General features: G+C 33.9%; 1 protein-coding gene across 8 annotated transcripts in view; it reads right to left on the bottom strand.

The window, feature by feature from the left end:
- Nucleotides 1-17,296, bottom strand: part of FER (FER tyrosine kinase) — a 615,744-nt gene that overhangs the window by 168,791 nt on the left and 429,657 nt on the right. For all 8 annotated transcript variants that reach the window (XM_037800959.1, XM_037800960.1, XM_037800957.1 and 5 more), the window contains 2 exons: nucleotides 11,239-11,354; nucleotides 7,433-7,527 (listed from right to left, as the gene is read on the bottom strand). In XM_037800959.1, the coding sequence (XP_037656887.1) occupies nucleotides 7,433-7,527; nucleotides 11,239-11,354 (211 nt within the window). The remainder of the gene's footprint in view (nucleotides 1-7,432; nucleotides 7,528-11,238; nucleotides 11,355-17,296) is intronic.

Raw genomic sequence — 17,296 nt, 5'->3', positions numbered from 1 at the left:
ATCCTTTTTATTAAGAGACATTATGCTTTTTTTCTGCTGCTTTACCTTTACAAATGCTCTGATGTGTTGTTATTTTTATTCTCTTTTGGATAAGAGGAAAAGGGTATAAAAGTTAAATACCAATATATTGAGAGAAGAGGATAGAGGAAAGAGGTTGCTTCCAAGGCTTAATTTGAAAATGTCATAAACTTATGAGTCCATTGTTTCCAATACTGTTATTTTGGCCCCAGTTTCATGACATTAGAAAGTTAGACATGACTGGTTTAAGAATAGAGGATTCAAGGCTGTGTCTGAATAGAAAATGGCAAAAGACAAAGAAATGTATCATTTGTTATCAACCTTAAATTACCTGAAATATAAGAGTTCAAGACAAAGAAATAATTTTTTAAGTTTCTAGAGTTTATAACACATGCTGTTATAATGTCTATATTAGTATAGTAGCTAGTATTTGAATTGAAGACATTGGCAAAGAAGTAATGTAGCAGGGAAGAAAAATACCTCAAATGTTAAAATACACATTTTATTTACTTTATCTTATACCTACTAGAACACCCAGTATAATACTAAAGAGAAGTGGTAAATGCAGGCACCTCTGTGTTATTTCTGATATAAAGGAGGAAAGCATTCAGTCATTTGTCATTAAGTATGATGGCAGCTATAGATTTTTCTTAGAAGCCCTATAAATTGTTGAGGAAATTCTCCTTTATTCCTTATTTGCAGAAGATTCTTAGCAGTAATGGATGTTAGATTTTGCCAAATGCTGTTTCTATCTCTATTGAGATGCTCATAAAAATGTATTTTTTCTTTTATTATGATGAATTAGATTAATTGATTTTCAAATGTTGAACCAGCTTGCATATGCAGGACACATTACGCTTGACATAATGCATATTTTACATATTGCCACATTCACTTTGTTAAAATTGTGTTTAGAATTTTCTTATCTATGACCATGAGAGATATTGGTCTGCATTTTTCTTTTCCTGCAATGCCTTTATCAGGTTTTAGAATCAGGGTAATGTTGGCCTAAGAGAATGAGTTAGGAAGTAGTTCCTCCTAACCAATTTTCTAAAAAGGACTGTATAGAATTGGTATTATTTTCTTACAAGTTTGGTACAGGAACTTCCAGTTTCTAGCACTTAAGGAACTTTGGAACAGACTTGTCACTGGTCCCCAAAACAAGAAATAAGCGGAGCTGAACCAAAAAAAAAAAAAAACCGAAACCTTCTTAGACCCATCAGAGAATTGAGGTCACAGGGCAAATCACTGTACAGAACACAGGAGAAAGATAGATTAAGAAAACCACAATAAAACTGGAGGAGAAGCTCAGAAACAGAAACTTCACTGGAGTGAATGCCAGTAGGAATGCTTGAACTGTAATTGATAAATTGCTGGAGGCTCAGTGAGGACCAGCTAGATATACAACCTGTGGCACATCAATACAATGGAATATTATTCAGGGATAAAAAGATATGAGGTGCCAAACCATGAAAAAATATGGAAGAACCTCAAATACATATTACTAAGTGAAAGAGTCCAGTCTGAAAAGGCTAATACTGCATGACTCCAACTATATGACATTGTGGAAAAGGCAAAACTACAGAGACAATAAAACATCAGTGGTTGCCACGGGTTGAGGGGATGGGGTGGAAAGAAGGATGACTAGGTGGAGCACAAAGCATTTTTAGGGCAGTGAAACTATTTTGTATGATATTGTAATGACATACACATGACATTACAGATTTGTCAAAACCCCCAGGACAGTATGCACAAAGAATGAACCCTAATGTAAACTACAGACTTTAGTTACCAATAATGAATCAATATTGGTTCAACAATTGTAACGTATGTACCACACAAACAGAAGGTGTTAATAGTGTGTATGTGTGTAGAGGAGGTATCTGAGAACTCTGTACTTTCTGTGTAACTTTTATATAGGCCTAAAAATGCTCTAAAAATAAAGTTTATAAACAAAACAAAAATAACAGTTACAGCAAGAGTTTTGGTAAAATTCACCAGTGAATTCATCTGGGGTCTGGAGTTTTCTCTGAGGGAAGGTTTTAAATACAACTAAAATTTTAAAATATATACAGAGCTATGCCAGTTATCTATTTCTTCTTGAGTGAGCTCTTGTTATTTGTGTCTTTCAAGAATTTGTCCATTTCATTTAATTTACTGGCATACAGTTTAACATAGTATTACATTTTAATATCTGCAGACTCTATTGATGTCACCTCTCCCATTTCTGATAATTGTATTTTGACTCTTCTCTTTTTTCTGATCAATCTGGATAGAGGTTCATCAAGTTTATTGATCTTTTCAAGTGACTAGCTTTTAGTTTCATTGATTTTCTCTATTGTTTTCTGTTTTCCATTCTTTTCTGCTGTGTTCTATATTTTTCCTTCCTTCTACATACTTTGGTTTAATTTGCTCTCATTCTTCTAATTTCTTAAGTTGAAAGCTGATGTCAAAGATTTGAGCCCTTTCTTCCTAACACAAGCATTTGGTGCTGAAATTTTCCCTATGCACTGTTTTAGTGGGATCCCACAAGTTCTGTGATATTGTGTTTTCATTTCATTTGGTTCAAAATATTTTCTAATTTCCCTTTTAATTTTTCTTTGACCCATTAGCTATTCAGATGTGCTTTATTTAGTTTCCAAATATTTGAGTATATTTCCAGAGATCTTTCTATTATCGGTTTCTACTTTATTTCCATTGTGTCCAGAGAACTTAAATTCTTATAAATTTATTGACACTTGTTTTATGGCCCAGAACGTGAGCTATCTTGGTAAATATTCTTTGTGTTCTTGAAAAGAATGTGTATTCTGGTGATGTTGCATTGACTATCCTATAAATGTCTATTAGGTCAAGTTGATTGATGTGTTATTCAAATCTTTTATAATGTCCATAGCAGATATTGAAATTTAAGAAAAATCACTTACTGTAGCATTGGAAAATATGAAATACTCAGCAATAAATCTGACAAAAAATGTACAAGACCTGATTACTAAACACTATAGAACATGCTCAGAGAAATTACTTACAGATAGTGAGATATACCTTGCTCATGAGTCAGAAGACTCAATACTGATAAGACGTCAAGTCAGTCCAAATGGATCTATAGATTCAATGTAATACCAAACTAAATCCCAGCAAGCCTCATTTCAGAAACTGAAAAACTAATTCTAAAATTCATATGGAGACGCAAAGGACCTCTAAAGCCAAAAGAGTTTTAAAATAAAAGAGGAAAGTTAGAGGAGTAACACTACCTATTTCAAGATTTATTATAAAGCTACAGTTATCAAGACAGTGTGGTATGGATATAAAGAATAACAAATGGATCAATGGAAAAGAAGAAAGTCCAGAAATAGAACCAAAGATAAACATGAAAAATGAGATTATACAAAATTACAAGGGTAAATTAGGAAAGCAAGAAGAATCATTTAAACAAACAGTGCTGGAACAACAGGATAGCCATATGCCAAAAATGTGAACCTCAAATCATTCTTCATAACGTAGAAAAATTAACAGAAAATGGATCATAGACTCAAATGTAAATCTTAAAACTATAAAACTCCTGTAAGTAAACATACTAAAAAACCCTTGTGGCTTTGGGTTAAACAAAGATTCCTTAAATACACCATTAAAAGCATGATCCATAAAAGAAAAAAATTATAAATTAGACTTCATCAAAATTAAAAACTTTTGTTCTTCAAAAGACAAGAGAATCAAAAGACAAGCCAAAGACTGGGAGAAAATATTTGCAGATCATATATTTGATAAGGATTTATATCCAGAATATATAAGGAACTCTCAAACTCAATTACAATAAAACAAAAACCCAATTTAAAAATAGGCAAACGATTTGAACCAACACTTCACCAAAGAAGATACGTGAATGGCAAATAAGCAAATGACAAGGTGTTCACCATCATTGGTCAACAGAGAAAAGCAAATTAAAACCACAAAGTGCTACTACTTAGAATGGCTAAAGACTGACCAGACCAAGTATTTAAAGAGATGTGGGGATGTAATCTAGTACCAATACTTTAGAAAGCAGTTTAGCAATTTCTTTAAATTTAAGCATACCTATACCATATGATCCACTGTTTTTCCCCAGGTATATTCCTAAAAGAAACAAATGCATAGCTCCACGCAGACTTGTACATGAATGTTCAAAGCAACTTCATTTGTAATAGCCATAAACTAGAAACAACCCAAATGTCCATCAACAGGTGAACACATGAACTGTGGTATATTCATACAATGGCAATAAAAAGGAATGAACTATTGACACACATTACAATGTGGATAAGTCTCAAAATAATTATATTAAGTGAAAGAACCATCAAAAAGAATACTTTATGAGGCCATTTATATAAAGTTCTATGTCATGCAAACTAATAGTGACAGAAAGCAGACCAGTGGTTTCCTAGGTTCTAGGCAAGAGGGCAAAAAAGGGTGGGAGGAAAGGAATGCAAAGGGGCATGAGGAAAATTGGGATGATGGACGTGTTCATTACTTACCTGTGATGGTTTCACAGGTGTATAAAATATATGTCAATACTAAACAAATTGCACACTTTATATATGAACAGTTTATTTTACATTGATTACACCTCAATAATGCTATTTGAAAATTAAATATTTGGCACACATTTTCTCAAAAATGAATGGACAGCAGAAAATTTTTGTGGCTGGTGATAAAATCCAAGCTTTCAAATTAAAATTAAAATTTTGGAAAACATGCATCTGCCATGATCTTCATAGCTTCCCAATACTTTTCTGATGACATTAATGAGTGGTAGTCTTTTGAAGCTGGATAATGAGTTGTGTCAGTGTTTGGATAACCTACATAACCTAATGACCTAAGATTTTCCAAATGACTCGAGCATGATGCCCAAAATTCATACATGGGTAAAAGATGCATTCAAAGTGTAAGACAGACCAATGGCCATAACCAATGGCCATAATGTAAAAGTGTGAAAAGTTTATTAATATGGTTTCAAATTCCACATTGCAATTAACCTTTAAGAAAATTTAGAAATACCTACTATGGTAGGCAGAATTTGAAGATGGCCTCTCAAAGATGTCTCACCCTAATCCCTAGAACCTGTGAAAGTGATTAGATATCACTCCTGTAATTATGTTCTGTCACACAGCACAATTGATCTTAAGATCAGGAAATCATCCAGGTGTGCCTGACTTAAACTGATGAGAACTTTTAAAAGCAGAGAATATTCTCCTGAATGTAGAATAGAGAAGGGAAAGTCAGAGAAATTTGAAACACTTTAAGTAAGTGGCACAACTTTGCTAGCTTTGAAGATGTAGGTGATATTAAGGAACTAAGAGACGTCTCCAGTTGAAAGACAGAAACAAAACAGAAAACTCAGATCTATTACCCATAAGGATGGGATCCTGCCTATAAACCTCTGGGAGTGGATTATTTCCCAGATCCTCCAGATTAAGCCCAGCCCAAATGACATCTTGATTTTGGTTTTGTGAGGTACGGAGCAGAGAACCCTGTCCAGCCTGCCTGGACTTCTAACCTACACAATTGTGAGCTAATAAAGTGTTGTTATTCTAAGCCATTAGGTTGTGATAATTTGTTATGCAGCAATAGAAAGCTAATTCATTTGCCATAAATCAATATGCACATAAACTGATCCAAAATTCCATTGCTAGAAATTTACCCTACAGATATACTTCCAAAAGAGTCCTACAGTATAAGTCCAAGGATATTTCTTAAGCATAGTTTGTAAAAACCAAAAGATTAAAAATAGAAATAATGAAATTATCCATAAACAGAACATCTATTGAACAAATTATGTAAATCTATAAAATGGAATATTCTGCAACCACTACAAAGAAAAGGCAGATCTATATGGATGAATATGAAACAATGAAACCATAAAAACAAGATATATTAATAAGAAAAAAAAGCAAGACCTGAAACCGTTTTATAGTATGAGCTCTTCATAATTAAATATAAAGGATTTGCATAAAATCAAGTTATTTCCAGCAAACATTTTCTTGGGAAAAAAAACAAAAAAATGTGAATACTAATTAACTTCGAGATATGATTAGATTGGTAAAAGGGAGGTTTTAATTTTTCATTTCCTACTTCATTACATTTCGAATTTTCTCACCAAGTTTGCTTATTATTTTTATTCATTTTTTAAAAATATCAATGAGATTTCTAGCCAGTTGATAGATAAACACTTGCCTTGTCCTTATAAAACACTATCTTCTTTTATTTTACTCAACTTGGACCTACCATCTGGAACTTGTCATCCATGATCCTTTAACCATCCATGGTAAGACTGGAATCATCTTTCCTCATCAAGGCTGCCCCACACCCAAAATCTAAATTTCTCAGTGACATTCCTTATAAATCAGGGGTTTCACTGGTGCCCATGTGAATACTAATATGTAATTATAATATATATTTGTCCAATTTTAATTACAATTATGGACAATTGAATTGTTTAAAAATTTTTGGACTTTATCCTTTCATCTTTTAATTACTATACTGAAAGTTACTTTAAGATATAGATCATAAATAGCACAAACCATGCAATCATACCTAACACAGACTATGCCATCTTGATGAGGATGAAGATGATGATGATGATGATAGATATAGGAATCCTGCAGTTATAGGTAATATCAAGAAATACTTCAATAGCAAGCAAAAACAGTATTATAAAATGGAACCAATAATCCTTAAATAGTGGAAAACTTATGTGGGCAGTATTTAATGGGAAGCCTACAATATTATCTCATCAAATTTTACCTCTATGATTGTATTTTCTACAACACACAGATATACAATGAAAAAACTTGAAACTATACTACAGCAGTTTGAGGACATGTTCGTCTATTGGCAAAAGTGAAGCAAAAGACTCGGAAGCACTGGAAGTCACCTAAAAGAAATACCAGGACAAATTCCTAGACAGATTGCCTTGCTGTTGTTGTGTTCACATATGGAAGAAGTTCATAGTCTATAAGTGACTAAAAGCACCATGAAATTATTATATAAAACAATCAAACAAGAAGATGTATGGAGATATACTTTGAAATATGATATCACTATCATTGTTATAAAGTCAAACTAAGGAGTTCTATTTTTCTAAACATCTTTTCTCACATAAATATTGTATATATAACTAAATTTCATGTGCAACTGCACTGTAATAGTAAATCCGTCTCTTTAAAAAAAAACCCAAATGTTGAATGGCATTTTCTAGAAGGTTTAGCAAAGTATTATAACCTATAAAAATATCAAGTATGTGTACAAGCTCTGTGTCATCACAGAGACTTTATACAAAATCCTTGGAAACTTTAAAAGGAGATATCAAAGGACTGAACATATAAAAGTAATAAAATATGATATTAAAATGTCCTTGAGCAAATTTCTCAAATCACATTACCTGGAATCAGTTCCATAATGATGTAGATAGGCTGTCTTTGTGTGCAGACTCCTATAAGTTTGACAATATTGGGATGATCATATTGCTTGAGAATTCTAGATGACAGAGGGGGAAAAGCATGATAATTATCATTTGAATAATAAATATTAATTTCTGATCATATATGTGGTGTTATAAATAGAATGCACTTTAACCATCATAATACAATTTTTAAAACTTCAGTATGATCCACAATTATGATAAATGGGAGGCTTAAAAACAAGTATTGATAAATACTGGCAATACAATATAGAAACCAATGAGCCAATTCTCTTAATTCAGTTAAATATTCACTTAAAAAAATCATTATCCACTCTAATCGTCTAAAAATCCTGCTAAATGGGAATAATCTAGTTAGACCAAAACATACAGAACTCTCTTCAAAGTAGCTGGTTTTAGCCACCATCACAAAAGCAGAGTTAAGAAGTATTGGTGGAACAAAAATTATAAGACGTTAGGGTAGCATTTTTTTTAAATGCACACACTTGATTTTAGAACACATAACAATAAGAATTCAACTTGTATTGATAAAATGCTACAGGGGAATCCCTTCATTAGATTTTGTAACAATTAGATGCTTCTTTAATAATCAAAATCAATTCCAAAATAGTAAAATCTCACAAGTTTTGAGAAAGCTGGCAAAAGGTTAAAAACCAATTGAGTAACAGAGTTTCAAAATAGGCTAAAACTGAAGCAGGTGAACTTAGTTTGGATAAAGACAAAATTTCATCAACAGGGTTTTTAGAGGCTTAAAAGTAGGACAGATGCTCATCCATGGGAGTCTAAAAATGAGTTAAAAATTAGATTAGATCCCCTCAGAGGCCTGTCTACTCTGATAATTTCTACCAACAAATTTTATTCTTTATTATCTTATTCATATAGTTACAAATTCACTTGTATTTGAAAATTGCAGTTTTCTTTTCTAAGAGAATAGAAACATAACTATTTGGAGGGACAGAATTAATATTTTTTTATGTATGTACAACTAAAACAGAGATGGCTCTAAGAAAAACATTTTAGATTGAAAATAAATAATAATAAATAATAATAAATAATAATGACATTTTAGATTGAAAATAAATAATGACATAAGTGAAAGGGTAGATGGAGAATAAGTCTGGTGATAAGGGAAATATTTTGTAAACAAATTGAGCTTGCAACTTCTACTTCTACTAGAAATTAAAAGGGAAGTTTTAAAATGTTAATACAAAATGTCATCTCTTAGGTTGGAATCTGCCTAGTACAGAAATTACACAAACAGCGAGCATGAATTCACATAATATTAAATATCTAAATATATAGCTTTATGGTCTATTAAAGGACACTTGAAGTTTGCATGGATATAATTTTAATTTTTAACATGAAAGTTCATAGTCTCATTTTAAAAGAGGAAATTAAATTACTCATTTTACAGTAAAACAATAAATGAGAAAGCAAGAAGTTAAATATTTTTGAAAATAATGCCAGATACAGCAATATCCTAGGAAATTTTAGGTTGCATATATGTTAGTAGAACAAAAATTTTTAAAAAATCCATGGAACTGCACAACATGAGCAGGCAATCCTAAATTAACTTATGGACTATAGTTAATAGTATAATTATAAAAATGTGCTTTCATCAATTTGAACAAATGTACCACACAATGTAAGGTTTTAATAATAGGGTGGTCTATGGGTACCCTGTATTTTATGCATGATTTTTCTGTAAACCCACAACTTCTCTAATTAAAAAAAAAGAACACCTGTGAATAATTGTCAAATAATGAAGCTATGATCTTTCAAATTGTGATAATATACCTTCTCCTCATAAGAATTTTTTTTTCTAAATTGCCAGTAATATACATGAAAGAAGGATCTATATCTTTATTCCTTAGTTAATATATAATAACTACATTCAACTGGTTTAATTCTTTGTTATTAATATTCATTTTTACTTATGAATGTAGAAACATAGGTCAAGAGAGTTCATGCAGAGGGACTTAGTTCTTTCATTGCCATCTCCGCTGTTCTCCTACCACATTTTACAGAAACTTCAATTTTTTCACACACATGCAGTCAGATACACAGAAACTTACACACACATGAACATACTTCTTTCTCTCCCTCCCTTTAAACTACATAAGTAGGTATCAAGTGTCCTCCCTCTCTCCTATCCTTCCACCCATCCACCCAAGCATATCCCCATCCCGCTTACTCTTTCCATTTGTTTTGTGTTTTGTTGTATGTACTTGATTTTACCACTAACAGAATATTTGAACTCTTTGCAATACAGGAGTAAACAAGGTATAACATTAAATCTTGTCTAATAATAGATAAAAGAGAAGACATCCTAGAAAACTGTAATTGCACTTGTAGAGGTTGGGCCCATCCAGGCATTTAGAAAGGGTGTGGCATCCAGCCCAGATTTGGGGAGAGTGTGGCTGACATCCCAGTGTTTGGAAAGGATGGAGCCTCCTCCCTGGTGTTTAGGCTGTGAGAAGTCACCACCCCCGTGCTTGGTGAAGGTGGGGCTGCTGTCTAGCAGACCCAAAGGACAAAGAAGCAAGACACAGATAACTCTCAGGCCTTTAAATCTAATGGCATTTACTCTGCTGAATTTTGGATTTGCTTGGTATGTGTAACCCCTTTTCTACTTCCATTTCTCCATTCTGGTATGGGAATGTCAATCTCATGCCTAACCTGCCATTATTTTGGAAGCAGATAACTTGTTATCTAGGTTTCATAGCTCCATAGATAGAAATTTTGCCCTAGGATAGACCACAACCATAACTGATTTAGATGACATTTTGTATTCAGAGTTGTCACTGAAATGGTTTAAGGCTTTTAGGATCCAGAGGGCAGACTGTCAGGGACTGAATCATGTCTCCCACAAAGGCATGTTCAAATCCCAACTCCTGGTCCTGTGGATGGGAACCCAATTGGAAAAAGGATATTTGAAGATGTTATTAGTTAAGGTAAGACCAAATTGAATCAGAGTGGGTCTTAAGCCAGTATGACTGAAGTCCTTATAAACAAAGGAAATTTGGACACAGTAAGAGACAGGAGAGAGATGGCCATGTGCTGGAGGTAGAGACTGGCCGGAATGTTACAGACTTGAGAGAAAGCATGGTCCTGTTGACACTTTGATTTGGACTCCAAACCTATGAGACAATAAATTCCTGTTGTTTAAGCCAACCAAACTGTTATTTGGTATAACAGCCCTGGCAAGCTAATACAAAGAACAATTAGAAAAGAAATGATAGGCAAATTTTAGAACAAATGCCAGAACAGGGAGTTGAAGAAAGATTTTGAGGTTCTTAGAAAAGACAGAAAACAGCTGGGAAAAGAGAATCAAGCCATAGTATCTAAGGAGCATAGGAGAGATGTAATTATATATCTAAATGTATATATGAATTACATATTTTATATATATTTTAGTAATGTTTTTACTACATAGGCAAAATAACTGTACATATACATATTTTTCTATATATGATAAAAACAAAAATATAACATTTTTAAGGGCTTTAAGAATTCTTATTCACTGCTTCTTAGCATTTGTTTTTTTTTTTTTAACTGTTATTACCTAATTGATCTAGAATGTTCCTTAAAAATACAGGCTTTTTGTTTCCACATTCTGAAAATATTTACTTGTGAAGGTTCTACAAGTGCTTGTTTACTTACTACTTTAGCATATTGAAATTTAAAATGTCTTCAAACTCCATTTTAATGAATCACATATTATAAGCTTATAAGCACACTTTTTTTTATTATTTTAGATAACTCACTTGGCTTCTTGTAAAAATTTTATTTTCAATTCCTGAGGAAGATCTTCTTTACATGTTTTAACAGCAACAGCAGCTTTATCCTTTAATGTGCCCTTATATACTTCACCAAAATTTCCCTGGAAATACAAATACATTCATCATTTAGGGGTGTATGCAGATACATAAATCTGTGCCAAATACAAAGAAAGCCTGTAGTGCAGCATTTTGAGTTAATCAAGGTACTCTCTCAGTCTGAGCTGGAAATAAAGATTAGGAATGCTTCTCTCAACTATCCTCCCACCCTAAAGATATTTATTACCCAGCACATCAATCATTCGGGTGCTTGAGGCTAGAAGAGAAATGTAAAGGGAAAAAAAGCAGGGAAAAAACACAAAAGAGAAAACTGGATAAAAGGAGAAATTCAAATGGAAACTGTCAGAAGCAAATAAGCTTCATTCCCCCTAGTTCCCTTTACTCCCCAAGCTCTACATTTTATTGGATTAAGAAAATATTATCCATTAACATTTAAGGAGGAATCAAAGATTTTGTAAGGTAACGTCCAATATTGACCCATGCAGCCCTGTGAGTTGGAGAAGAGTGTGCGGGTTAAACAAAATTGGGGAGAGGCAAAGAAAAAAGACAGATGAAGGGACTGTCAACAGTCACTGCTGTAGTTTGGTTGTCAATTCCTGAAAGGAATCAAGTAGGAGGAGCTGACCCAAATGCCAAAAATGTTACCTGTGATGAACTAATTTTATCAAAAGTATGAGCTCTTAACTTTATTCTATGGTTAGAATTATTTTGAACTAAAATGTCTATTTTGAATTAAACTGCCTATTTCTAGTGTTATTTACTTGAGAAGGTAGGAAGTTTGAAGTCAATTTATTTTTCTTTCATTATAAATACAAAACAAAATATTAGAGTGTTTAGAAATTAGATAAGCTCAATAAGGCTAACATTATCACAACAGCTTTTTCTGATCTTTCCATGTATAGATATGTATTTTTTATATAGCTATAATGATAATATGCAAACATGCAATAAACTTCAATGTTGTTGAGCAAGAAATAACTAATCTAGGTAGGAGTTTGCTAGTTCTGAAGTTCTAATAATACACATCAAACGTGTAAAATTTATACACCTTTAACTATTGGTTATTAATAAATAATTTACAGTTGTTATTAAAATACTATAGAACATTTTTAATAAAACAAGCCCTGTATTTATTCTTTATTACTAAATCTAATATTCAACTCTTAAATATTTATAAAAAAGAATAATCCATTCATGAAAGATAAACACACTATGAACCCTCATAACATAGTGAACATTCATCATAAATTTAAGAAAGGAATTTGAGGTTCACATTTTTACCTGTTTGTTGTTCTCAAGTTTCTTCTCCCCATAATTGTGAAATCAGCTCTTATTACACCAGAATTAGAGCTGAGATAAGATGTTATTCATATGCTTGATTATTTCTGGGCCTCTATACTTACCTGAATGATTCTGAAACAGCTATAATTCAACTTGCCTAAAACTTACATTTTACTAACAAAAGACTTTCTGACATACCTTTTCAATTCCAGGACCATCACTCCCTATAAGCATTCATATTCTACTTTCACAATACCTCCTGTCTTCCCTCTTATATCCTCAGAAAGGCTATCCTGATTCAGGACCTTAATTTTCTCATCTTAGCTGATCTCATCTTCAGTTCTTCACCTTTCCAATCCATCTACTACTGCCAGATTAATCTTCCCAGTGGACTTTTCTCATACTACTCCCTTGTTCAATATCCTTTAATTGCCATCAATTACTTAGCCTCTGACTAGCTCCACATTATAACCCCCAACTGTTATACATGTTCTAAATTTAAATACTTGGTGATTCCAAAATATGTGTTATGTCTTTTCTACATTTTTTTTCTGTCTCTGTGGAAAAACCCCACCTCCAATTAGAGAAAATGCCACCTAATCTGTTAAGTCCATTTCTTATGCCCCTTCCTTCATGAAGGCTTTCTTGATCTTCCCAAAATGATACATCCCATTTCTGAATGCTAATCATCCCTTTATACCTTTTTAATGCTTCTGCCTTATAGCACAGATTGTGGCACAAACAAGGCACTTGAAAACTGTAATCATTCATTTAACAATCAATACTCAGAGGATTCCACCTCTATCATTGATGACAAGGGAGACACGCCCAAACCAACCGAAAAAAGACTATGCCTCTCCAGACCAACAAGGACACCCATCACTCCCTACCATTCAACAGACACTGCTGCAGGCTTTAAGTCCATGAGGACAAATCTCATTTGCCTCTTGTCTATGTTAGTCATCATAAGAAATTCATGGTCCTAGGTTAACACTCATCTCTCCTTCCCTAATTCCCATTCAATTCTGCATATTCCTACTCCATCCTTCTTTCCTCTTTATCCTCAATTCCTACTGTACCTTCTGAAATTCATGATCTACCAACATCAAAATTGTATCTATCCCTTGGGATTCTCTTCACCTTCTTGCTCTAATAAAACCTGACACTCAAATGGTGACTGAGCTCCATTTTGCACTCTAAACTTAAGTGATGACATTTTTTTTCCCTCCCACAACCCTCAGACCACTACTCTGGATGTGGATTAGGTATTCTATTAGCTCCTTGTTGGTGGTTTAAAACCATTCTCCCCTCCTGCATCCCTAAAAACTCTCTGCTTTGAAACTTTGTCATTTGATTATAATGGCCACTATTTCTCACCGTGGCTGTCAGTTACTGTATTAAAAACACATTTTCCCTTGTTTCTCGACAATCTGAGCTCTCGGATCATTGCCACTCTATCCAGTGATATTCCTGTTCTCATTCTTGGCAATTTCAATACACACTTAAAGGTCCTTCCAACACTTGGAACTCTAGACTCTTGAACATCTCTCCTCCAAAGATGTGCTCCACCCTATTTTCTAATGCAACTCCTCCAATGTCAATTTCATTTATCCCATCTTCTGACTGGCTTCTATCTCTCCAGCTTACTTTCTCTAATACCCATTCTCTAAAAATCTTTGACCCTATAAGAACCTCCAGCCTTTAGATCCCATCACTTTTTACTGTCCATCACTCATGCCTTATTCAGCTTAAATTCCATGGTCAGTAATTACAACCACTGCTTTACCATACACTTAACTTTTTTCCTCCTCCCTTAAGCTGTGGAACTCCTTTGGCAAATCTACACCTGTAATTAAAAACAACACTCTCTTATGCTGCACCTGCACTCATGTAGTTAGATGTGGCTGGAGAAAAACTACAACCATGCTGACTGGTTTAACTGTAACTTCCTGAACACAAACCTTGGTGGGTCCTTAACGCTGCCCAATAATCACATTACATTTCTTTAATCCATTCACATTCCCACATAAACTGTGTGGGATAACTGTTTCCCACTTGCCTTCTCTCTTCTTAATCTCCCACACATCCTCCCCCGTCCGTGTTCTTTGCTGATCATATTGCTTCCTAAGTCAGGAGAAAACAGAAGCAATCTAAACAAAATTTCCAGATTCTCAGCTCAACATTTACTCACCTACAAACCTTACATCCTGTTACAAAAATGAATGATATACGGTTCTATTCAAGTCAATTCTCCACTTGTGTGCTAAATCCCATCCCTTCTCACTCCCTCAAGGCTGCTGCTTTAGCAATTTTCATCTCTCTCTTGCCTAAATCATGAATTTTTCACAAAATTATTCCTATCTACAAACCAGTATGCCATTATTTCCCTCAGGTTAAACAACACCACAAATCATTCTCTCAAAACTACTCCCCATCTCTCTTATTTCTTTTGCAGAAAAACTGCAACAATTAAATATCCTTGTTATCTCTAATTCCTTTCCCCCCATTCTCTCTTAAATCTATTCCAACTGAACTTTTGCTTAAAGCACTCCAAGGAAACTGTTCTAAGTTACCAGTGACATTCTCATTGCTAAATCAATGGTTAATCTCAGTCACCATCTCATTTGACCTCTCAGCAGCATTTGACACCACTGGTCACTCTTTTCTCCCTGCTATGCATTTTTCCCTTGGCTTCCATAAGATCTTATCTCCAGGTTTTCCTCCTTTCTCATTGGTTGTTCATTCTCTACCTTCTCTGGTGATTTGCTCCTTTTGGTGGTTTGGAGCTGTATGTACCCCAGAAATAAATGTTCTTAAACTTAATCCCTTCCTGTGGGTATGAGCCTATTGTAAGTAGGACATTTTGATGAGGTTACTTCAGTTAAGGTGTGGCCCAACTCAATCAGGATGATTCTTAATCTTATTCCTGGAGTCTTTTATAGGCCAAATGTAATTCAGACAAATAGAGAGACAGCCATGAGAAGCAAGAAGCTGAAAGTCAAGGGAACCTGGAAGGCAAGGGAGAGGCTAGGAGATGCTGCCATGTGCACTGAATTGCCATGTAACAGAGGAGCCCAGGACCCAGGATCAGTCCTAGAATGCCAATCTTTGGGAAGAAAGCATCATCATGATGACACCTTGATTTGGACTTTTTACTAGCCTCAAAATTGTGAGGTAATAAACTCCCATTGCTTAAAGCCCACTCATTGGATGGTTTTTGCTTGAGCATCCAAGGAAACTAAAACACTCCCCAACTTCGCAACGTTAGGGTGACAAAAGCTCAGTCTCTCATCCTCTTCTCTTGTCTATTTAGACTCACTCTCTTGTTAAACTCATCTAGTCTCACAGCTTTAAATACAATTTATATACCAGCAATTACTAACTGTACCACTCAGACTTCTCTTCTAAACTCCAGATTTGATATCCAACTGCCTTCCCAACATCTCCACATAAAGCCTAACAGACAGTATATCCAAAACTGAACTCCTAATCTTGTTCCCTGAAACTTGCTGCACTTACAATTGATTTCTCTCTTTCTCTAATGCCCCATATAAAGTCCATCATATATTCAGTTGGTTCAACCTTAACATTATATACAGAGCTTACCACTTCTTACCACCTCCACTGCCACCATCCTGATCTAGAAACCATCATCTTTCAGTTGGGTAAGTACAATAGCCTCCTAATCTTCTAATTCTTCAGCCTATTCTCAACATGAGAGCCAAAGTGATCTTTTTAAAAAGTAAAATCATATCACTCTTCCAGTCAAAATCATCCAGCAGCTCACCAATTCATGCATAGAGGAAGTCAAAGTCATTACAAAGGCCTACAATGCCCTAAATGATCTACCCTTTCACTACCTCACTGACTTTCTCTCCTACGATATACTCCCTAACTTATTCATTTACAGCCAAACTGGCTCCCATGCTCTTCAAATGAATTTTGCATCGGTTGCTCCCTTTGCCTGGAACTCACTTCCTCAGACATCTACGTGGATAAATCACTCACCTCCTTTAAGTCTTTCTTCAATAGTAACTATTGTAATAAGGCTAACCCAATTTCCCTATTTAAAATTTTATCTCCAACCAACAGCATTCCCAATCTTCCTAAATTGTTCACAAGAATTAGCACCCTTTAACATACTATATAATTTACCTATTTATTATGCTTATTCCTTATCTGTTTCCCTGTCAGACAGAATATAAACTCCATAAGGACAAGGATTTTTGTCAGATTTGTTCACTGACAGATCCCAAGTGCCCAGAAGAGCGCCTGGCACATAGTAGGCATTCAATAGTTATTTGATGAGTGAATAAATATCTGAGTGAATAAATATTTATAAATATCTCATATACAGTCTACTAGGAATATAATGAGTTCCTGCCTTTATCTTATATTACCACCTAGTTTCAAAATCCTGAAGGATAAGAACCCTTACTAACATTTTTTTTTAATTACTCATGGACTCTCAAGAATAAACTGTAAATATTTATTCAGAATAGGTAGTGAAAAATATTAAGTGAGCAAATAATTTTCTTCTGCTCAAAAATATTAGCTGAAATTAAGCTACAAAAAATCCTTTAAAGTTGCGATCTTGTATTAAAAATACTTAAATTTATTGAGACAGCTTAATGTAACCTGCCTTGCCATTGAGAAAATAATTACTCTTTGAAATATTCTTGCTAAGAAGCTAAATGTTAAAATT

Source organism: Choloepus didactylus, chromosome 13 (assembly GCF_015220235.1).
Source record: "Choloepus didactylus isolate mChoDid1 chromosome 13, mChoDid1.pri, whole genome shotgun sequence".
Taxonomy (NCBI): domain Eukaryota; kingdom Metazoa; phylum Chordata; class Mammalia; order Pilosa; family Megalonychidae; genus Choloepus; species Choloepus didactylus.
This window is presented reverse-complemented; position numbering and strand designations above follow the sequence as displayed.